This window comes from Bos javanicus, chromosome 18 (assembly GCF_032452875.1).
Source record: "Bos javanicus breed banteng chromosome 18, ARS-OSU_banteng_1.0, whole genome shotgun sequence".
Taxonomy (NCBI): domain Eukaryota; kingdom Metazoa; phylum Chordata; class Mammalia; order Artiodactyla; family Bovidae; genus Bos; species Bos javanicus.
This window is the reverse complement of record NC_083885.1, coordinates 13,234,927-13,257,544: the sequence shown is the minus strand read 5'-3', so window position 1 is coordinate 13,257,544 and position 22,618 is coordinate 13,234,927. Positions and strand designations below refer to the sequence as shown.

The 22,618-nt window shown below is 51.3% G+C and overlaps 1 protein-coding gene and 1 long non-coding RNA gene across 13 annotated transcripts in view; one reads left to right on the top strand and one right to left on the bottom strand.

The window, feature by feature from the left end:
• Positions 1 to 1,469: 1,469 nt before the first annotated feature.
• On the bottom strand, positions 1,470 to 11,599 carry LOC133230074 (uncharacterized). Of its 11 annotated transcripts, none has more exons than XR_009730735.1 (6): positions 11,165 to 11,599; positions 10,208 to 10,418; positions 7,793 to 7,892; positions 3,062 to 3,233; positions 2,596 to 2,765; positions 1,470 to 1,731 (listed from the first exon to the last, which is right to left on the bottom strand). It is a non-coding gene; the product is annotated as an uncharacterized LOC133230074 (long non-coding RNA). The 11 variants fall into 11 exon arrangements; XR_009730736.1 differs by lacking the exon at positions 11,165 to 11,599 and adding an exon at positions 10,747 to 10,961; XR_009730739.1 differs by lacking the exon at positions 10,208 to 10,418 and having other exon boundaries at positions 10,969 to 11,596.
• Positions 11,600 to 12,025: 426 nt separating this feature from the next.
• ZCCHC14 (zinc finger CCHC-type containing 14) overlaps positions 12,026 to 22,618 on the top strand; it is a 45,550-nt gene continuing 34,957 nt past the window's right edge. For both annotated transcript variants that reach the window (XM_061386946.1, XM_061386945.1), the window contains exon 1: positions 12,026 to 12,700. In XM_061386946.1, coding sequence (XP_061242930.1) covers positions 12,143 to 12,700 — 558 coding nt within the window. In that variant the 5' untranslated portion in view covers positions 12,026 to 12,142. The remainder of the gene's footprint in view (positions 12,701 to 22,618) is intronic.

The following is a 22,618-nucleotide window of genomic DNA, read 5'->3' as shown; positions in this document are numbered from 1 at the left end:
ATTCCATTAAGCCACTGGCACATGTTTTGACAGTATTAACCTCCATCTGGGACATGCCAGCATGGCCTTGCCATAAACTATCCAGGTATGGTTCTGATGGTTCCATCTAGAAGTTCTTGAGGAATACTATCCCTGTAGGAAAGAAAATAAGCCCATCACCAAGAATCACACGTGTGACATATGGACCAGTGGTTACAATGTGAGCCACACGTTCCCTCTTCACAAAACCTTAAGCTGAAGCCAAACACATGTTAACATAGAAGCATATATCCTACATATATATCGTTAAAATGCAGGGCAAAGGCCTCTGCTTGGTGAGGAAATTCTCAAAGCGATTAGGGTCACAGACTGGGTAGGAAGTGGAGTCTGTCCTTCCTGGCTGTCTACGTGGGCAAGTGGCCACCCTGAGCCTCAGTCTCTTCTTCTGTCCAAAGAGGGCTGAGTAAGATGATGATGCAGAGCATCCAGCTTCCAGCAGGTTTCCATAGGTGCTAGCTCCTTGACATCAGGCTCACCGAGCTCCAGTGACCCTCCTTGCCCACAGAGCCATCATTCTGACCCGGGCTTGATTTTCAGCCTTTCTGGAGGGCACAGGGCAGTAGGATTTGGGGTCAGGAAGCACTTTTTCTTGTGTGAGCTCTGCCAGCATCTGTTCTCCTTCCCTGAGGCCTGATCGCCTCCTTACCAGGTGAGGATAATGATCTATTGATTTCAAAGCATGTCATAGGGTTAAATGAGGCATGAAAGTGCTTTGTCCCCTGGCATTTCTGCCCTTCCTGCTCTTGGTGCCAAAACCCCTAGCTCGGTCGGGCTTGGCAGGAGGCACGGGAGCTGCCGGTCTCGAGGCTCTGCTCTGTCACTTGCTGTCTGTCCTCCGGCAAGTGATGTCCTGCGCCGTGCCCCGTGCACTGAGCCAGCTCCCACAGTGCCAACCACCATGATGATGATATAGGGCTGTTTCTGTTCTCTGACATGGGACTGGATCAAGCCAAAGTTAGGGCAGTGAGCTCTGAGGCTCGGGAACCTATGGGGTGTCAACTGCTGGTTCAGAGCCCAGGTAAGATGGGCCAGTGTCCTTGCCCTGATCCCGAGTGCACTGCATTTCCAGTGCTTAGGATTTAGTGGAGCCCTGCGTACATCAGGACCTGGGGATGGAGACACTCCTGGAAATGCTGGCAGCACTATTTCTCCAGCATCTGCTAAGTGCCGGCAGTATCTCATCTGACTCTCCTGCCATCTTTCCAAGTGGGTATCTTTATCTCCATTTCTAGGGGAGTGAGGCCCTGGGAGGAGGCGGAACTGCAAGCTGGAGGTGAGGGAGCCAGGGTTGGAGTCTGCTTGGTCTGACTCATAGAGCACCTGCCTTTAACCTCTCTGGTCACCTGGAGGGAAGACGGGCTTGGAAAGGCTCATGCAGGCAGAGCATGGTACCCAGGAAGGCGGCAGCAGCAGGGAGCAGAAAGCCCAAGGAGGCTGAACAAAGTGGTTTTATTTTTCTCAGGGGACAAGCTGAGTTCAGCTGGGTGATGTCAGGTACAAGGTGCCAAGATGGCATTCCCCAATGGCACAGCCCCCAACGCTGGCCATGTTGTGCTCAAGCAGGCTCGGATGGGGAGAGGAAAGAGGGGCACCTGGCACACTTGTCCTTTGATTTGAGAAGCAGAAGTGTTTTAGAAACTTCTTGGCAGATTTACTTGGGTCTCACTGGCCAGAACAGGACCACAGTGACTCCTGGATGTGAGGGAAGACAGATACATAAAATGTGTTTTCCTGCCTCTGTAGCCCGAGATGATGAGAGAGAACAGGTCGGGGCGGGGGGCTTGTGAGCCCCCCTGAATAGGTATTTCATGTGCAGCACTGCACACTCACCAAGCGGCCGTCCCCACCCGGGTCTTGGAGGCTGGATCCGCGTTCTGGGGCCGCCATAACCAAGGGCTTCAAACAACAGAAATGGCTTCTCTCACAGTACGGGGTACGAGTCTGAAGTCCAGGTGTGGGCATGGCTGTGCTACCTCTTGGAGGCTCTGAGGAGTGTCCCTCCCACCTCTTTCAGAGTCAGGGGCAGGGTGCCCAGGTGTCCTTGGATTGTGGCCACATCACCCCAATCTTGGCCTCCATCTTCACCTGGCCCCTCCCCTTTATGCTTCTCTTTGTATACGGACACAAGTCCTACTGGATTAGGATCCACCCTAACAACCTTGCCTCAACCTGGTTACATCCACAAAGGCCCTGTTTCCAAACAAGGCCAGACTCCCAGGTGATGGGGGTCAGGACTTCAACACATCTTCTGGGGGCAGAGGGTGGGGTGGGGAGGGCACAATTCAGCCCAGAACAGAGACCCTGTCAGCGGGAGGGGAGGTAGGGGCCACACCGAGGCCATCTTCCTCCAAGATCAGACCCCTGACATCGGCGGTCCTTCTTGTCTGAGCGGGGCCTTTCTCATCCCTCCGCCTGCCTCACACCCCCTGCTCAAGAAGCCCTCTGGCATTTCTCTGACTGCTCTTTCCCCTGCGGGAGGGTGTTCTCTGACACGTGAGTCCAAAACCTGTTTTCAAAGCCCTGACTGCCCTGCTTGGCACTGACCTCTCCTCTTACCCGCACAGGGCACTGAGGCCCAAGGATGCTTGGGGCTTTGGGTGGTCTTCCCGGGCAGAGGTTCAGCTCCTCCCTGTCCTGGGTGCCACTGCTGTGCAGCCAGGGTTGCAGGTCCCCGCTATGGTCTCACTTCCGTGACGGGACGAGGACACCTGTCCTGGGTCACAACACTGAGACCAGGGAGGGGGCAGTGAATAAGCCTTCCGCCTGAGAGTCATCGTCCCAACCGCCAAGGTTTACTGAGCACCTGCTGGATGCCATGTGCCCTGCACCCACCACCTCCACTCTGCGAGGAGGAGGGTATCAAGACGCAGGTACCCAGAGTTACTTATTCTTGTTTTGTTTTTTTCACTTCCAGGGGATGCAGTTTTCTGGGACCTTACCCTAAAGGGGGGAATTGATTATGTGAAGATTCCTTGGTTCTAGGAAGCTATAAAACACCCAGATAGAATGTAATTCGACTCACCTGGTTGCCGGCTCTTCGGTGAACTGGTTGAGCACAGAGCGGCACAGGTCCATTCTCCCTTAGCCTCTGGAGCCGGTGGCCCCCACACCCAGCTCATTGTGGTGTCTTTATGTCATGGGCAGGGACCAGGAGCTCTGGTAGATGGCGTGGGTGAACACAGGATGGACATGTTCTGGCAGAAGAGACAGAATCACCCGACCCCTCTCTCAGCAGCCTCCCCAACCTCATCCAGAGCAGAGGCCGGTTCCTGTCTCCTGCTGCATAGCAAGTCACCACACACTTAGCAGCTTACAATAACACCCACTGACCACCAACAGCTCCGTGGGCCAGAAATCTGAATCCAGGCTTGACTGGGTTCTCTGTGCAGGTTTTACAGGCAAAAAGCCAGGTGTCCCCCAGCGGGGCTCTCATCTGTGGGAGAATCTGCCTCCCGGAGGCTGTAGGTCTGATGTCCTGTGTCCTTTCTGGCCATGGGTTGGGCCACACTCAGCCCTAGAGGCCACCCACATTCTTTCCCAAGTGCCCCATCTGTCTTCAGAGCAGAAGCAGTGTGTCATGTCCCTCTGACCCTTCTAACGCCTCTGAAAACACCCTGCTTTTACAAGTTTCACCTGAATGGGTCAGGCCCATCCAGATAAGCTTCGTGTCTTAAGATCACCAGACCTGGGACTTTAATCTGCAGAATTGCCTCACAGCAGCACCTGGGCTAGTGTTTGGCTAACCAGGGGCTGAGGACCGAGAGAGGGCTAACCAGAGAGCCCTTCCCCAGACCTCCAGGCAGGGCAAGCACCACCCTTCTCCTTCTCTGGTACAAAAGGGGACGTCCTTTGGCACAGAGGGGTTTGTATGAATTCACCCCTTACAGTGAAGGAAGAAGCATAACAGAGGCCTGGCCTGCAGGGGGAAACCCAAATATTTATACAGAACAAGCCTGTCTTCTGTAAGGCTGCGGGGCAGGCCAGCTCTTCGTTCAGACTCGGGAGAGTTGGTCTCTCTCTAGTTTCTTTTTCCTTTTCTCAGGGCATTTTAAAGTGACCAGCTGTCAGTGCTTCTCAAAACTGATTTGGAGAGTGAGGTCTGATGAAGTGAAGTGAAGTGAAGTATAAGTCACTCAGTCGTGTCCGTATAGTCGATGGAATTCTCTAGGCCAGAATACTGGAGTGTGTAGCCTTTCCCTTCTCCCGGGGATCTTCCCAACCCAGGGATCAAACCCAGGTCTCCCACATTGTGGGTGGATTCTTTACCAGCTGAGCCACATGGGAAGCCCAAGAATACTGGAGTGGGTAGCCTATCCTTTCTCCAGTGGATCTTCCTGACCTGGGAATCGAACCGGGGTCTCCTGCATTGCAGGTGGATTCTTTACCAGCTGAGCTGAGCTTGACCTCAGACTTCTCGCTGGCAGAACTCTGAGAGAATAAATTTCTGTTGTTCTAAGCCACCAAGTTTGTGATTATTTGTTTCTGGCAGCCCTAAGAAGCTAATATACCCACTGTGAGGGGTGTTTTTTGACTGCCGCATATGGGATCTTAATTCCCTGATCAGGGATCAAACCCGTGGCCCCTGCAGTAGAAGCTCAGAGTCCTAACCACTGGACCACAAGGGAAGTCCCAATGTGTGGGTGTGTTTTTTAAATGTAATCTCTGGCTGGCCATGGACCTTACCACTCCGTTTTATTATACCATCTAGCTTTGCTCATTAACTTTCTGCCCGGCTCTTGAAAGCATTTTAATTTGCAACCCGAGGTTTAATGAATACATCTAATAAAACTGGGTTTCAAAAGCAAATACCTCATGTTTCACGTAAGAGTAAACTCCCAACAGATCAAGGATCTAAAGACAACAAAATGAGACCATATATGTAGCAGATGAAAATATGGGTTAATTCCTATATAACCTGGGTGTAAGGAAAGCTCTTCTAACCACAATTCCAAATCCAGATGCAATAAAAGAAAAGATAAATACATTTAACTATATAAAAATAAAAGAAACCTTTTCAGGATAAAAATACTATAAACAAAGTCAAAGGCAATTGACAAATTGATAGAGAGTATTTTCAACATAAATCACAGATTAAGGGCTAATATTCCTAAACAATTTTTTTAAATTAAAAATTGACAGAAACAGAGACCCAAAACCTCATAGAAGAAAAGGCAAAAAACATGAACAGGCAATTCATTTACAAAAAGATACAAAAATGGCCTCCACACCGGTTTTCCAAACCTGCCACAGACTCTCATCTCTCTGTTATAGCTGAGTAAATCTGTTTCTGCTCAAACTAGACATAGATTCTGTGTTTGCAATGTAGTTGGTGAGCACAGGCTATTTCCAGATCTCAACATACCTAGAAGCATAAAGACTTTCCAGCCTAAAGGACATCCAAACACCACCTACACCAGGCTCTGGAGATAGTTTTAAGACTTCTCAGATGCATTTTCATGCAAGCACCGTTTTATTGCAAGGAGAGGACTGCCTTCCGGGTGACTACTTTGAAAGGACAGTGAGTTACTGGGTTGGGTGAGCTCTGGTATGACTGTCGGAAAAGAAACCTTCTGTATTTTAGAGTTACATCTTGTCGCCCAAACAATACGCTCCCTGCCTCTGGAATGTGATTCTCATCCACACTCAAGTCTGGGTGTGTCTTATGTCTTGAGACTTGACTGGGGAGGCACTGGAAGCTCCGCAGTATGTGTCTTTGTCCCTGCCTGATCCTTCTCGGAAGACCACTTGGGATTTAGAAGAGGTGGGTCAGCCTTCAGCCTAGTGCAAAGTCCAGGGCAGGCAGAACTGCCTTTTGACAGTCAGCAGAGCGCAGATACAACCTGAATGTCCGACAACAGGAGATTAGTTGAACAAATCGCGATACGTCCAGACAAGATTCTGGGCTGTCCTTGACAATCACAATTTGGAAGAGATTCCATGGCAAGGATAGATATCTGGGGTATGCTGTTAGGTGGAAAAAAATGGATGGTAAAATGGGGAGCACGGTCCTATTTTTGAGGAATATACCATTTTTTAAAAAAGATTTGCATGTGTATATATGAATATAAAAGTGTCTAGAAAAATATATTTTAAAATGTCAATGTTGGTTATGACTGAGAAGCAACATTATTTGACTTTAAGGTTGTTTTTTACTGAGGTATAATCTCTTTACATGGAGAAGGCAATGGCACCCCACTCCAGTACTCTTGCCTGGAAAATCCCATGGATGGAGGAGCCTGGTAGGCTGCAGTCCATGGGGTCGCTAAGAGTCGGACATGACTGAGCGACTTTGCTTTCACTTTTCACTTTCCTGCACTGGAGAAGGAAATGGCAACCCACTCCAGTGTTCTTGCCTGGAGAATCCCAGGGACAGGGGACCCTAGTCTGGTGGCTGCCGTCTATGGGGTCACACAGAGTGGAACACGACTGAAGTGACTTAGCATAATCTCTTTACAAGGAACATGTATTATCTCACAATCAGACAAAATAACACAGTTTTAAATATGTAGTACAGGCTTCCCTGATAGCTCAGCTGGTAAAGAATCCACCTGCAATGCAGGAGACCTGGGTTCTATCCCTGGGTTGGGAAGATCCCCTGGAGAAGGGAAAGGCTACCCACTCCGGTATTCTGGCCTGGAGAATTCCATGGACTGTATAGTACATTGGGTCACAAAGAGTCGGACATGACTGAGCGACTTTCATTTCCATATACATAGTACATATACAATTATATATGTGTATAAATCCCCAAATTATTTGCTTTAAAATACGCCAGAAAGAAAATATATGTATTTCTCCCACTCTAGCGGGAAACAGATGAAATAAGAACAGTGAAATGTCATCTCTGTTGGAGGTAGGCTGTAGGGATGCAGAGAACGACTACACTATACCCTTGATTTTCCAGTACGTTTGAAAACTTCCATAGTAAAAAGGTAAACAAAAGAAACCCAAAGCACACAAAACCAAAGGCAGCAATGAACTGTTAGCTTTCAGAGGATATCATTACTGTGCCATAAGAAACATAGAAATATGAGTAACAAGCAAATATACAACAGAAATAAAGCTGCAGAACTTAATGATGTGAATTCACTATTCACTAACTGGGTGGTCTCTTTAAGCCTCAGTTTCCTTACTTGTATAACAGGGAGATCCAGGACTTTGTGGCAGTCCAGTGGTTAAAACTCTAAGTTCCCAACAAAGAGCACATGGGTTCAATCCCTGGTTGGGGAACTAAGATCCCTCATGCCACCCAGTGTGGCCAAAAAAGTAAATAAAATAGGGAGATTCTTATGGAATGGCAGGCCTGTAACATGAACTTGACTCTGATTAGGACTGTGGCTGTCAACCCAGGGAAGCACATTAGAAGCCTGAAAGTGAGAACTACTTGCCCAGGGGGAGTTGCCCAACTTCAGTGTGCCCTGGGGAGCATGTCTCATGCAGATCTGAAGGCCCCACCCCATGGAGTCTGACTCCGCACCTGGGGTCTGGCTGAGGAATCTGCATTTTAGGTGACAGCCCAGGACTCCCCCTGGGGAAACACTGCATCTAGACCAAGGTTAAAGACACCCTGGAAAGCAGGTCTGCCCTGGAGGAGAACACATGGCCACACAGAACCAGGCCGGGCGTGGCTGGGGACAACTGCCCGTTTATGACCTCAGGTGGACTTTGTTAGTCTCATGGCTAGAAAGAATTGGCATGCCACAGGCACCTTTGGAATCTCTGGTTTGCAGAGATAGTGAATAATGACTTGTACCTCTGTGCTTTACTCCCTGAGGGACAGAGTCCTAGCAATTGACTTAGGTCAGGATCTGGTTCCATCAGTTCCCCCGGGCTCACAGCTGACTGCTCTGCATCTGCAAAATGGGAACAAAGATAGCATTATCACGATTAGTCCCGATTAGTCCCACTGGCTTGAAGCTACACCCAGCAAGGATCCGACAGAGGGGTTAGGGACCCACTTCTTAGGGCCATTAGGGGTCCTTTGCTGGCTCAGTCACAGGAAGGCAGGGCCTAGGGAACATGAAAACATCTACAAGGAAACCACACACATCCTGGCCACATACCCCAGGGAAAAATAAGTGGTGGCTCAAGACACGAAGCCTGTGTGTGCATGCACCTCCAGCCCTAACTGCTTAAGGCACCCTCATCTTAATCGGAGTCTCAATCTTACTTCTGTTTTCTTTTTCCTAACCGCAACCTGGCCTCCAGGCTCTTCCTCTCTGGCTGATCCTAAATGAGAGGAGAAGCAAGGCCCTGGTAGAGGAGCCAAGGACGGGGAGAAGCGCTGAACTCGAAGTCCAGGTGGCTAGTCTCTCGTCTCAGCCTGGTCCCTGCCTACCGCAGTAATTCATCAGTGTTGCTAACTCAGACACAAGAGGTCATCCCAGGCACGTCACTGCAAAACCGTTTGGAGAATTTGGGGTGAATGCCAATCTTTCTCTTTCTCAAAAGTAGTATTAAAACAATTTCTGCTCCATCCCAGTTCTATGGAAAATGCAGACAGACATACTGTCCTACCCCTTAGGGCAGCGCCTGTCATCCCTGGGTCCCGGTGAGTTAGGCATGTGGCAGAAATAGCCTGAAAGAGCAAGTGAACTTGTTCCTGCTCTGCACTGTGTGGAAATCTCCTTGCTGAACACATGGTCCATCTCCCTGTTACCTGTAGCCCCCTTGCTTTCACAGGGAGGGGTGGCCTCTCAATATCCTTCCATGGGTCCCAAGCCTCTCCAATTTGTAGGAGCTGGAGAAACATTCAAACACAGGGGAAGCCAGGCATCACCTCCCGGAGACCAAGGGAAAGTGAGGAGCTGCTAGCAGCCCAGGGCTACAGGCTGTTTTTGGGCAGGATCCCTGGGAAGCAGGTAAAGCAGAGAAAACCTCAACCTCAGGACTGGACAGGGGGTCAGTGCCCACCCTACCCCTTCCCCAGAGGTCCTTGGGGGAAGGGCACAGTGTACGGAAGGGAGCACTCCCTCACGGACTGGTGCCCATCTGCTTCAGAGCAAGAAGTCCAGGCTGTCAGTTCCTTAGAGTAAGGGATGGGGGCTGGGGACTGGGTTCCATTCTCCTTAGAAGCCCCAAACCCTTAGTGGGGTCTGTCTTGCAGGGCAGAGATTTAACTTGAGCTAGACCGAAGGTCACAAGGAAACAATACTGTAGGAGTCTCCTGGGGCTGCGGTGACAACCAACCACAAACCTGGTGGCTTAACACAACAGAAACGCATTCTCTTATGTTCTGGAGGCCAGAAGTTCAAAGTCAAGGTATGGGCAGGGCTGTGCTCCTGCTGAAGGCTTCAGGGGAGAATCCTTCCTGCCTCTTCCAGCTCCTGGTGACCCTTGGCTCCAAAGCTCTGCCTCTGTCTTCACAGGGCCTTTTTCTTACCCAGTCTCTGTTGTTGTTGTTTTTTTCCCATCTCTTATAAAGACACTGTCCTTCAGGGCTGACTCTAGTCTCTGATCTCATCTTGATTCTTAACTGAATTATACCCACAAAGACCCTCTTTCCAAATAAAGCCACATTCTGAGCTTCTGTGTGAACAGGACTTTGGGGAGGACACATTTCATCTCAGTGCATATTCTGAGTAGCAAACAGTATGGGCTGAAGTGACAAGAAGGTGGCTGGGAGTTGGGAGCCCTCGATCTAGTTGCTTGTGGCTCGGTTGCCCCAGTTGCCAAGGGGCTCCACTAGCATCTCCGACCTCCATGCCAGCTGGGAGGTGGGGTTCCTGATTCCTTTTACAGACGAAGAAACTGAGCCTCAGAGGGATCAAATGAATGGCCAAGGTCACATGGCCAGCTAGAGCTGGGCCTGGAATCCAGGTTGACTGGCACCAGAGCTTAAGGGTTTCACAGACAAGTCTGGCTGGATTTGAGGAAGCCCTCAGCACCCATTAGGTCCCAAGATCTTTCCACTCCAAGGAACTTAATTTATCAACAGAAAGCAAAGGTGAACTGTTTTGGTTTTCATGTTCCTTCACTTTCTCATATTGTAGATTTGGGAATGTGGCTACTTCCCTGGAATCACTTGATAAAGTGCAGTTGGGGAGAACAAGGATTAACTCAATTACAGGAATCAATCTGTACTGGGGAAGGAAGTGGGGACCCAGCTGGGCCCAGCCTTGCCCCTGCTGCCTGTGAGGATGTGATACACTTGGGAAGCTGTGCTGACCTTCACCTGGATGCGGGCTCCTTCCCACAGCAGCCAAGAACAGCAGGCGGTTCCAGGAAAAGTTGCCCAAAGAGTGGAGGGGGTGGAAGACTGGGAAGCAACTGTGTCCCCCACCCCCTCACCCCTCAACTATGGCTCTGCAATATCTGTGCAACTTTGAAGTCTGAAGGCTGGAGAACGTCGTTAGGAGGTTTGTATCTTGGACTATATCCTGAAGAAATGCATTCATTTACTCAATCAATCTCTATTGCCTAGTACCCGGCACCAGGCTGTTGGCTCCACAGGCGCGAAGGCAGGCTTGACTCGTAAGCCCCCCCCACCCCGCCCCGCCCCGCCCCGGAGAGCTGCTGAACGAATGCAAAAGCGGGCCAGATGGACGGATCGACAGGAAGGGCCGGGAAGAATGACTTTCTTGCTCCCAGGGCCTAGGTTTCCTTATTGGAGATGGCAGACCGCTGCCCGCAGTTATGGCTGGGCCACCACCTTCTCCCCCGCCTGTCCCCAACCCGCAATCCGGGCCAATGGAAATGCTCCCTGACCCTGGCCGGTGTGCTCTTATCCTCTGGGCTCCCGAAGCTGAGGAAGTGACTCGTGAAAGGAGGCCGGCCTAACGGCTCCATTTGGGCGAGGTTTTCTCACAAAGCTTATTCCCGTCACATCCCAGGGCAGGCCAGCCGCCTCAGGGATGCGGGCGCCAGGCCTTTGTGAGCTCACGACTTTCTCATGGGCCGCCCCCGGAGGCGGCCTGTGGTCACCCTCACTTTCGGTGGAAGCACCCGGGGTTCAGAGAGGCCAAGCCACTCGCCCAAGGTCACAAAGCTTCACAGAAGCAGAGCGGGAATGGCGATGCGGGGGGGTCTCCGGAGGCCCTCTCCCAGCGGCTTTTCGAAGACACCCACTACCTCCCTATTGTGACGCTCAGGAATAAAACAGGAAGGCCGGACGCCCGGCTTTCACCTAAGACAATGCTCCACGCAAATCTGCGCGAACAAAAGCAACCATAAATCCGCCTCGGGTTTTCTGCCCACCCGGCCCCCGCCGGCCAATTGACTCCGTCGGCCGCCGCGGGGCGGGCCAGGGAGGTTCCAACGTGATCGACAGCCCCGGGGAGGCGTGGCCGCGGCAGAGGCGCATTGGATTGGGGATCCGGAACAATCGCAGGCCGAGAAGGCGCAGCGCGGACCAATTAGAGGGAGGGGCGGGCTCGGCCGCCCGGCTTTCGTGAAAGGCCGCCTCCCCGCCCACTTGCGCCTCGTCGCGGCGCCCGTCAGCTGCGAACGCGGCGCTCGGCCCGGATTCGTCCGCGGCGCTGGAAGCAGAGGCGCGAGGCCGCGGCGAGTGCCGGCACAGATCCCTCCGCCGCCCGCTCCCGAGCCTTCTCCAAGCGCCGCTCCCAAGCCCTCTCCAAGCGCCTCTCCCGAGCTGCAGCGGCCTCTGTCCCGGGTAACGGCCGTCGGCCCAGTGCGGCGGCGCGGCGGCATGGCCCGGGCGGCTCCGTCGGGGGGCGGCCCGCAGTGACAGACCCTGCGGCGCGGGGGGAAATGGGGGCGGCCGCCTCCCGGGCGACGACGACGACGACGACGACGAGGAGCAGCCGCCGCCGCCGCCGCGCACCGGCCGCCGCCGGGGACGGGCGCGGGCCAGGATCCCGCCCGTGAGCGGGGGGCCCGAGGCCGATCGCCGCCCCCGGCCGCCCCGGCCGCCCCGGGCCCCCCCGGCGCCCCGCGCGCGCCCGTCCGCCGGCCCCTGGCGGGGGTCTCGCCCGCGCCGCGCGCCCCCGGCCCCAGCGCGGCCCGCGGCGCCCGGCCGCCCTCGCCCTCGCCCGGCCCCGGCCGCACCCCCGCCCGCGCCCGCGCCCGCCCGCGCCCCCGGCCCCGGCCCCGGCCCCGGGCGGCGGCCCCCGGCCCCGCGTGGCGGCGCGGCGCGGGCGGCAGCATGGTGGAGAAGCGCTGCCCGCTGCAGAGGGACGGAGTGTACCGCTGGTTCTCGGAGCTGCCGTCGCCGCAGCGCGTGGAGTTCCTGTGCGGCCTGCTGGACCTGTGCATCCCGCTCGAGCTGCGCTTCCTCGGCTCGTGCCTGGAGGACCTGGCCCGCAAGGACTACCATTCGCTGCGCGACTCGGAGATCAAGGCCAACAACCCGGCCGACCTGGGCAGCCTCACCAACCTGACGGACGAGGTGGTGCGCAGCAAGCTGCTGGTGTCGCTGGCGCTGCTGGGCTCGGAGCAGCGCGAGGCGGCGGGTGTGCTGTACCGCACGCTCACGCACATCGACTCCATCATCCACAACTACGGGTTGCAGCTCAACGAGGGCCGCACGGGCGATGAGTTCCTGCTGCTCTTCACCATGGCCTCCAACCACCCGGCCTTCAGCTTCCACCAGAAGCAGGTGCTGCGCCAGGAGCTCACGCAGATCCAGAGCAGTCTGAGCGGCGGCGGCGGCGGCGGCCCCGGGGGCAAGAGCGCGCTGCCCACCTGCCCAGCCTGCCACAAGGTGCGTACCCGCGCCCCAGGCCCCCACCCCAAACCCCCACCGGAACCTCAGACCTCACGCCTTGCTCCCCAAGGTGCCACATTACCGCAAACCTCTACCCGCGCCCGGAGCTTCCGCCCTAACGTGTCCTCACCGACTCCGCACCCCAACCTCCCACTCGCACCCCAAGCGTCCGCTCCACATTTCACTCGTGTCCCACGCCTCTCCACCCGGCACCTCCAACCCCACCCTCACTTCAACTTGCCATCCCCACCTCGCACTCCGAACCCGCACCCCACGACCCTGCCCGGCCCCTCACGCTCTTTGGGGGCCCGGGGGAGGGGGCTCCGGGATTGGGAAGAGCGCCCTGAGCTGAGTTAGCGGCCGGCCAGGCCTTCGGTCCACGTCTTCCGCTGGAAGCGCGATAAGGCCTTTGTCCCCTTAATCAGGCTCTTGGGCGACAGATAACCGTTACACAGTGTGTCCTCTTGGTTCCTCCAAATCTGGTGTTTATTATCAGAAAAGGAAGCCGCTAGTGAGGTGGGAGGTGGAGATTAGAAGGTGCTGGAAGGGTAGAAGACGTTTGCAGGGTGCCGTGCGGGGCCCGAGGCCTAGGTGCCGGTATCCCCGGAGCCGTGGGGCCCGAGTCGCCCCGAGGAGGTTAGGGTCGGCGCGGGCCGCAGGCCGCCGTGGGCACGTGTCCGTGTGTGCGTGTACGTGAGTACACCCGTGAGTGTGTGCATGTATGCGTGTGTATGGAGTGTATATGTGTATTTCTGAGTGTGTTCCTGTGTCTGTGTTTATATTGCGTGTAAGAATCAGGCTACCGTAACAGAAGGAAAAACAGGTTTGGAGCCTTGAACACCCGTGAAACAGTTACTTCTCGGTGACCCGCCTTCCTTTGTAGGAACGGATCCAAGACTGATGGGGAGCCGACTAGGACTAGTTAAAAGATCTGGTGTCTTCAAATTAAACAGGAAGGGCAGAGTGGTCATTCACTTAGAAATGTGAACTTTTCTCTAAATGTTTCAAAACTATGTAAACACAAAGTGTTTGGAGCTCAAACTTATTTTTAGCAGCCCCCTGGGACCCTGTGCTAGGATTGTGCTCCAAGCAAAAGGATTTATCTGTGACCATGTGTGGTGTGTGTTTTTATATTAAAACTGATTTTCTTTGTAAAGTGGAAGATTGCAGTCACACCAGTAGTCTAAGTGCTTTCCGATCACGGCTGAGTGTCCTAAACTAAAACTTTGATTCTCTGATTTGCTAGTGGTGGTTTTTCAGCTGTCTTTCACTGGTGAATTGTGGCTTTTAATGACTTCCTTTGAGACGTGGTTGTGGTACCTACATTGGTTTTTAATCTGTCATATCGCTTTTGAGATAGGTACTACCTCTGAGACTGTAGTCTCTTTTAAGTGTGTGTTCAAATCCCACCCTAAAAACGTTCTTGCATTTACAACAAAGGGAAAGCAGGGTCCTGTGAAATGTGGTTGTCCCCAGGGAGCTCAGTAGGCTTTGGGGTGCTGCTGCTCATGGGGGTTCAGTCCCCAGTGGCCAGTTTCACCAGTCAGTCCTCTGCTTCTGTTCCTAAGCACTGCCGCTGTCCGTGACTGTTACACCATTCATAGTCAGCTCTTGAAGGGGATTCTTTAGTGTGTAGAGATGCATCGCCTTATAAAAGCAGAAGATGGTGATGATTGTTAACGGGGCAGTGAGCTAATGCTGGAAAAAAATGGGCAGTGAGCTAAAGCTAGAAAAAAAATATCTTTGATAAGAGAGACTTTTTGTCAAACCAGAACTACCCCTTGGATGAGGTTGGGGGGCTGATTCCCCTCCCCAGTCCCCCCTTCCTCCCCCCTCTGCTGGTCTGGCATGGGCTCAGAATTGACTAGCTGTGTGACCTTGACCAGAAAGAATCCCCTTTTCCTGGTGTTTTGGAGTGGAAGGCCTTGTGGGCTTGTTTGAGGGTTCCATGAGGTCCCCTTTGAGGTGCCCAGCAGATATGCTGTGAGCTTCCTTTGCTGCTTGGTCTTCTTTGGCTTTCTTTAGAGGAGCACTGAATTTTTTTTTTTTTTTTAATGATTTTGGCTGCAACACAGGGCTTGCAAGATCTTATTTCCCCGGCCAGGGATTGAACCCAGGTCCCTGGCCGTGAGAATGCCCAGTCCTAACCACTGGACTGCCAGGGAATTCTCTAGGAGCACTGACTTAAGTAAGGCACGTTGTTAGGGAGTGAAATACTTATGTTTCAGAATGTTAGTGTTTTCTAAGTTGATTTTTGAATATGTAGTTACTTGGAGTTGGCATTTTTCTTGTTCATCTGTGGGAAATTGGAGAGATCTGCCTGACCTTTGATAATGAGGTTATAGTGAGTAACTTTGGGGCTCTTGCTTCCATGTTTCAGAAACGGTCATGCTGTCTAGTTTTTCCTGGACAAACTAAGGTCACTCACATTCATTTAACTTTCTGTTCCTTTGCTGATGTCCAGTATATGCCTGACATTGATGCAAAACTCACATGAAATCTACCATGTAAGCCTTTGCCTTCTTAGTGTCTCTTTTAAGTCTGACATTTAGGGCAGTCCTGAAAAAGCAGCCTGGTTAAATCTCTGTTTACATTTCTTTTTTAAGATGTTGTGTTTTGTTTTGAGCTCTCTTGAGTTTAGAGACTTTGTGTCTTTTAGAGATAATGATGATGGTTGTTTTTTATTCTTTATCCTGTTTAAAGAGAGACTTCTAGTAATTAAATTTTCTGATGTAGTGGTTGTTTCTAATTGCTTCTCCAAAGTCTCACTGTTATTCTAAAATTCTTCTTTCTCCAAGGACCTGTAGAAGTTTAAAAGTGGGAAGAATGTAAACTAGACATTTTAACTTTCAGAAAGGAAGGTGTTCATAGAAAACCTGGAGGGAGAGTAGGGTGGCTTCATGGTGCCCAGTAGCTGTTGGCACTATGGGTGTGTAGTTCAAACTGGTGATGGTAGCTAGTTTCCACTTGACACTGCCTCAGTTCATTTTATTTAATTATAAAGTCATAGTTTGGGAAAGTGTTTACATCTATCCTTTGCTATCTTTTCTCTGTATAAATGATAAGGTGCTGTGGTATGTGCTTATTTTTTTAAATAATAGCTTTATTGAGATTTAATCTCTGTATTGTGAAATTCACCCCTCGAAGGTGTGTGATGCAATGTTTTTTCGTATATTCATAGAGTTGTGTAACCATCCCTGCTGTCTTGATTCCAGAACATTTTTATCACCTCTAAAAGAAGTCTGTGCCGATTTGTGTCACTTCCCCTCCCCCCTCCCCCAGCCCTGAGAACTGTACTGCGTTCTGTCCGTGGGTTTGCCTGTTGTGGGCACTGGATGTCAGCGGGGTTACCGTGTGTGGTCTCTGTGGCTGACTGCCTTCCCCCAGCGCACTGCTCTCCGAGGGTCGTTCGTGTTGGATGGGGCCTTTGTCAGCACTTCTCTCCTTTTAGGTAGAGTGCTTTCCGTTGTGTGGGTGGATATGGCCCGTTCTGTTTATCCATCCATCAGTTGGTGGACAGGTGGATTGTTTCCGGTGCTTGTTTCTAGACTCTTTTTGCTTTGTGGCTAGTAGAGTCTTGTCTTAATCCCTTACACCTAACACTCACCTGGTCATCTTTGGAGTGTCACCAACATCTGGCCGCTGATTCTCAAGACCGGAGTCCACCTGGCGGAAGGCTGTGTAGCGTGCAGCGCTGTGCCCTGCAGGTTTTCCTCTGGAAGACCCTGGGCTTCCAGAGGAGCTGCGCTGAAAGGTGGCAGAGGCCACTCTGCTCTTGGGGCTGATGTCAGCTCCAGGGGCACGCTGTGAGCCCCTCCTGCCCTTGTGTTCGGAATCCTTGGGTCAGGAGCTTCACGGACCTACTGCGAGAGGGTGCAGAAACTGTTTTTGAAGTGCTTAGCGCAGGAGTGTGGTGGCTGGTGGTGGTCTTCTGGCCGTGTGCCCTGGTCAAGCTCTGGAGCCCTCCACTGTGGGATGAGCACCAGGGAGGCTCGGGGTCCACACAGGCGCGGTGAACACATCTGCTAACAATCCCTCGCCCAAGGTGAGCAAGAGCTGACTTTGTCTCATTGATTTTCCAAAAGTTTTTGGAAATCATTGCAGTTCCGAAGGGAGATACCGGGTAGTTTGTCATGTGAGCTAGAAGTGGCTTTCTCTGGTCTCTCCTTTAATCCTAAACCCTGGCCTGTCGGAGCGGGGAGTCGTCTGAAACCACAAGAAGGGACTTTGCTTGGAGCCGCTGTGCTTCCTGCTCAGGTTAAAGGAAGCACTGTGCCTGGGAGGCCACTGCGCCTCCGCGGTCACGCTTGTTCCGGGCAGCCCACGTCCAAGGCCACCCGTCAAGGCCACTCCCAGCAAGTCTGACTTCCTTCAGTGCACTGCAGGAGAGGGTGTCCTGAGACAGATTGATTGGATTTTATTTATTTATTTTTGGCCAGCTTTTGTAGGTCCCAAAGACTGTCCTCTTTTTATAGTGAAGTACATGGTATAGGAATTGAGACCTCCTGGGGTGCAGTTTTAACTGCTTTCGTGCTGCTGGTGTGTTCATTACAGATGAAAGCCCCTCACCTCTCCTGTAGCTGTCTCCCCGCTGTACGATGGCTCAGACTATGTGACACTTGAATTACTGTCCTTTGCCCTCATGTTAAATTCAGGCCACTTACTTTGACATGAGCTAGTTTACACGTGCGTCGTTCAACTCAACAAACATTTGCGTTTCTATTCCATATGTGTTCTGGAGTGTAGTTGTGGAAGCTGGAAGTTTCCTATCCTGTTAGGACGTGATGAGCAATGGGGTGGCATCACTGATGCAAGTTAGAACGTTAGTGTAGATAAACATCAACATTAGCCTTATTTCTGCAGTTTTTGAAGTTCATTATTTTTATTTAGTCTTTATTTTACCCATTTTCTCCTCATTCCTGTACACTTTATTTCCCTTCTTTTGGATTGAAGACATTTTGGATGAATGTATTTTCCCAACAAATTCATGTGTGCATTTTACAGCTTCAGAGGAAGTGAGGAGAAGGGACCTGAGCTGGTCCAGCTTCTGTTTGTTGGCAGAATTGGTGACTGTTAATAAATAAAATAAAAAGAAAATTTTTATTACATCTAGGAAAAGCAGTTTCTACTTAAGTGTGCTTTTTCCTTGCCTTCGATGGGTTAAATTTTAGAAGAGATCCCTTGAATAGCTTTTTTTTTTTTTTTGAGAAAACCCCATTCAGAATACTACTTCTCTCTAGTTTAAGTAAGAACTGTTGCTGCAGGTTTACTATTATTGACAGCCTACAGATTATCGATGGGTTTCTGGTTTTTTACTTTTACCCTTGACGTAAATGGTTTAGAAATTAGTTTCCGCAGGAGAGCTTCATTCAGTCTCCATAGCTGTTTTGTATGCGCCTCACTCTGTGTAGTAGCCTCTCTGTTTTACAGCTGCCCCGTAAGACCCAAACGTTACAGAAACACTTCTGTCAAAGTCAAAAGCAGTTATCGAGAAGTGATAAAATATTGATTAGTTTTGAAGCAGCTTGTTTTGTTCTGGGTCAGAAGGCCTGGAGTCATTTCGAGTGAAGAGAAGACAGAGGCAGGACAGACCCTCTCTCTAGTAATCACTGCCCTGGCGGCTCTCGCTGGTGCAGATGTCACGTGTAGGAGGCAAGGCTGGCAGGGGGACCGTGGACGTGCCTGTGAGGGGTCAGGGCTTGGGCTGGGTGTTGTGCAGGTTTGTAGAAAAATCACCAGCCCTCAGAAAGTCTTCCCTGTCCCCGTCCTATCCTTAATTGCTCCTTTCAGGGGCAGAGCTTTCCTTTCTGTCCCAGGAAGCCCCTCTGCCTCTGTCCTGGTCACATCTTTCTGTTTCCTCTGGGACACTGTTGGGTCACGTGCTGCACTCTGCCACTTCCTGTCCTCCCCACCACCCCACGCCAACCTTTGACCTCTGCTGTTTTCCCACTTGGCGCATCAGCACTTTGCTGGAGGCAGCAGAACCCTTCCTTGCACTTGAACCCTCGGCCATCCACTGTGGTCTCGTTCCTCTGTGGCCAGGTCTTGCTTTCCAGGGGGCGCCCATTTTTAACAGTCTGGTGTGAAATCTTCCAAGGTTCTAATGCCTATCTAAATATATACTTATGTATTCTTTGAAAACATCATGTATACATAATTCAGTACAAGTGGATCTCTCATCTATGCCGTCTTCATGAGTGTGACTGAGCATGCACGCGCACACACGTGCACACACACCCCTAGTGATACAGGACACAGCAGCCTCCTTGGACTCAGTACTACTGCTCTGGGCCTGACTGTCAGCTATTCCTCAGCCTCCTGTAACCTGGCTTCTGCCCCTAGCCTCTTCAAGGAAAACAGTTTTAATTAAAGAGTACCCAGTAATCTTTTAAATTAAAAATATTTTAATAATGAGAGGTAAAAATAAATGGAAAAGCTACAAAAGAATATTCAATGCACCATCCCCTTCTCCTTACTCCCCTGTCCCCCATGCACTTGGGGAAGGATACATAGAATATTTCAAGCTTCTGTTCCCTTACCTGAGTGTAGATACTTTTTATTCCACATTTTTAAAACAGGTTTATTTTTACCCAGGAACCCATGCAGTTCTGTTCCCCTCTTTGTTTCTTGTGGAACCTTCCAGAAAAACTCTATTTATCGATAGATGACCCGTGCCTTAGCGCGCACACAGGTCTGTTCATCGCTTGTGCCTCTTGGCGTCTTTCTTGATGAGCATCGTGTTGCCTGCAGAGCTGCTACCCTGGGTCTCTGATGATGGGCTCTGTTCCCCCCTCACTACTACAGATCACGCTGTCACTTCCCTGTCCTGTGCGTGCCACCTGCGTGCGGCAGACAGCACGTGTGGCCCTTTATGTGTGGTAAGCGTGTCTGCAGAAGAGAAGCCTGGACGTGGGGTTGGTTGTGGGTCACATGGTCTGTGCTCCTGTGATTACTGGGGTGTTGCCGAGTTTGTTTGTGGGATCCCCACAGAATGTGAGAAGGCGAGGAATACCGCTCAGTGTGGAGGTACACGTTCAGGTGATCCATTTTATTTATTTTTGTTGAGCTTTCTATATCTTTTGTCCCCTCTCTGTTGGGTTATTGATCTTGTCTTTATTCTTTTTTAGGAGCTCTATAAGTTTCAAGGAAATTGTCCTTTTGACTCTAGTGAAAGTTTCAGGAATTTATTTTCCAGGTTTGGGTTTTTTTCCCAAAAGACTCTGCCATGCAGTTTGGGTTTTTCTTTTTAACGTTGTCTTTGTCAGTCTCGCCTGGCTTCAGGGTGTTGTGTCGTAATTAGAAATGCAGTGTGCATTGTGCACAGTACTGTACGCGTGCGTAGATTGTGCTCATATGAACGTAATGCATTGTACACAGCCACCGTTCCCTGTGGTGTGCTTATACAGAACTTGTGTGGTTTCTCATTTTGCATTTAACCAATCCATCTGGAATTTATTTGGTCTAAGGTACAAAGCTAGTTTTATATTTTCCAGATGACAGCCTAGCTGTCCCAGTGCCATGTGTTGAATAGCGCACCCTCCTCTCAGATCTGAAATGCGGCGTATTTCCGGTACGTTTCAGTTTACTTCTGGACTGTCTGTTGGGTCTCACTGATGTCTCTATCCTGATGACCTGTGATTTGCCAGATTCACCCCTTATCGTTCTCATCTCGTTTGTTCTGTGGGCTCTCTGCACTGTAAAATTCTCTGGGGGATGGTGTTTTGTTTTGTTTTTTAAACAACTGTGGCTGCCGAGACGCTCAGTTAAAGGGTCTGGGTGGGGCTTGGTTGGAGCTGCCTGGGAGCCCCGCCCCACCTTATTCTCTGACAGCCCTCCCCCACCCCCACCCCAAACTTCCTCCACTTGTTTGAGTCTTAGTTTCTGTTTCTCCTTCTTGCCTGCCCTTTTGATGATGGTATTCCTCGGACTTCTCTCCGCCTCTCTCTCTCGTTACTTGATGGTCTGCCCTCTCTCTTATTCCCCCAACTCTGTAACCAGCTGCGACTGAGCTGTGGCCGGATGCTCCAGGGAACTCTGGGTGTCCAGAGGCGAGATCCTGTCTTCTGTCTCTGACCGCTGAGCACATCCTGACCCGCCGGCCAGGATCCCACACCGTTGGCAAGTCTGCCTGCTTTCTCATCTCCACAGAGTCATTGATTTCCACCGACACTGCGACACGGCAGCCGGGTTGTGCTCTTCGTGTCTTTCGGTCTGTCCCTCGCTCCCCCTGTCCCCACCTCTCCCTGACATACTTGGCATGATGGTTACATATGCGGGACACTTCTTTGTAAGTGGATTTGGGTAATTTATGAGGGAGTTAGGGCACAGATCACAGTAGTCTTCTGGGAATAAGCACAGCCCTAGCTACAGGCAGCTCCACTTCATCCCGAGTCAGGAAGCAGGCGAGTGATGGCCTCCTTTTAGAATTAACTGCTGTCCTTAAGTCCACAAGAGACAACTTTAGAGCTTCTCTCCCTTGTTTTGTGATTAAATTTAAAAACAGAAACTTTGGTGCCTTATCTCTTTTTAGAAATAACAGTGACATGTTCGGGTGCTGCCCTTAAGTGGGCTCTGGTCTAGGATCCCCGACCTGGGTCTAGTGTGTGATGGTGCCACGCTGACCGCAGCCCCCAGGCGTCACAGCAGTGGCCCCAGAAAGCTGTCCGTAGGGCTGGTGCTCTCTGGCCTGAGCTCCTAGCGTGGCGCGCGGCGTCCCAGCGCAGCACCTGCCCTTGGCCTGGCTGTGTGTTTTCAGCTCTGTCTGTAGTCCGTTCCTCGTGTTCACGCACCCCCTTTTCCCCCAACCCCCCCAGATGCTCTTCTCTCAGAGCGGGCCTCTGGCCCCACTTCCTGGCTCACACAGTCTATAAAGCAGCCTTCTTTGGCTCCTTCTGCCCTAGCCCTTACCATACTGTGTTGTAATAGGTTTTTTCACATTTTCATTCCCAAACTTTGATTATTGGAGGCAGAGACTGTGTCGTCATCTTTCAGTCCCAGAGGCTAGGGTCCCTGCCTCCTGGTAAGGGGGGCTGTGTCCTGAGCAGTGGAGGGACATGCCGGGGGTTTTCGAAAGGCCACTCGAGTGAAAACATTGTCTTCCTCAGTGCTTTTCTTTCCCGTGGGCCTATTAGTAACATCCAGCTGCTATTTCTCTTATGTACTATATAGATGCAGAGTCTAGTGAATTTTAACTTCTGTATCCTGCTGTTTTATTTTTCAAAAGCTGGTGTGCAAAAGCTTCTGTTGGGAGAAACTCTCTGAACTTGATGGTTTGGCTTTATATATACCTTAACAAAACCGACGGGGAAGGCAATGGCACCCCACTCCAGTACTCTTGCCTGGAAAATCCCATGGATGGAGGAGCCTGGAAGGCTGCAGTCCATGGGGTCGCTGAGGGTTGGACACGACTGAGCGACTTCACTTTCACTTTTCACTTTCATGCATTGGAGAAGGAAATGGCACCCCACTCCAGTGTTCTTGCCTGGAGAATCCCAGGGATGGGGGAGCCTGGTGGGCTGCCGTCTATGGGGTCACACAGAGTCGGACACGACTGAAGTGACTTAGCAGTAGCAGTAGCAGTAACAAAACCGAGTTGACGGACAGGTACACTGAGAGCTGGGAACAGAGGGTGTATTCTTCCAGTGCTCTGATGGGCTTGGCACCTGTAGAACTACGCGCGTGGGTCAGGTTGTCTCAGAGAGGAGTCTGCAGGTCTGAAAGTAAGACTGTCTGCTTGTATTCCTTTAATATTTGCAAAGTTGTGACTCGTGGTAAGCCCTAGGTATTTTAGTGTACTGTAGAATGGCAGGAAACCAACGGCTGTTAGCACCCTAGTTGTTAGTTTATATTTGTTATACTTTAAACACTGATGTGGAATTCATTATGAGAAGGGAGCATTGTAGCATCATTTCTGAT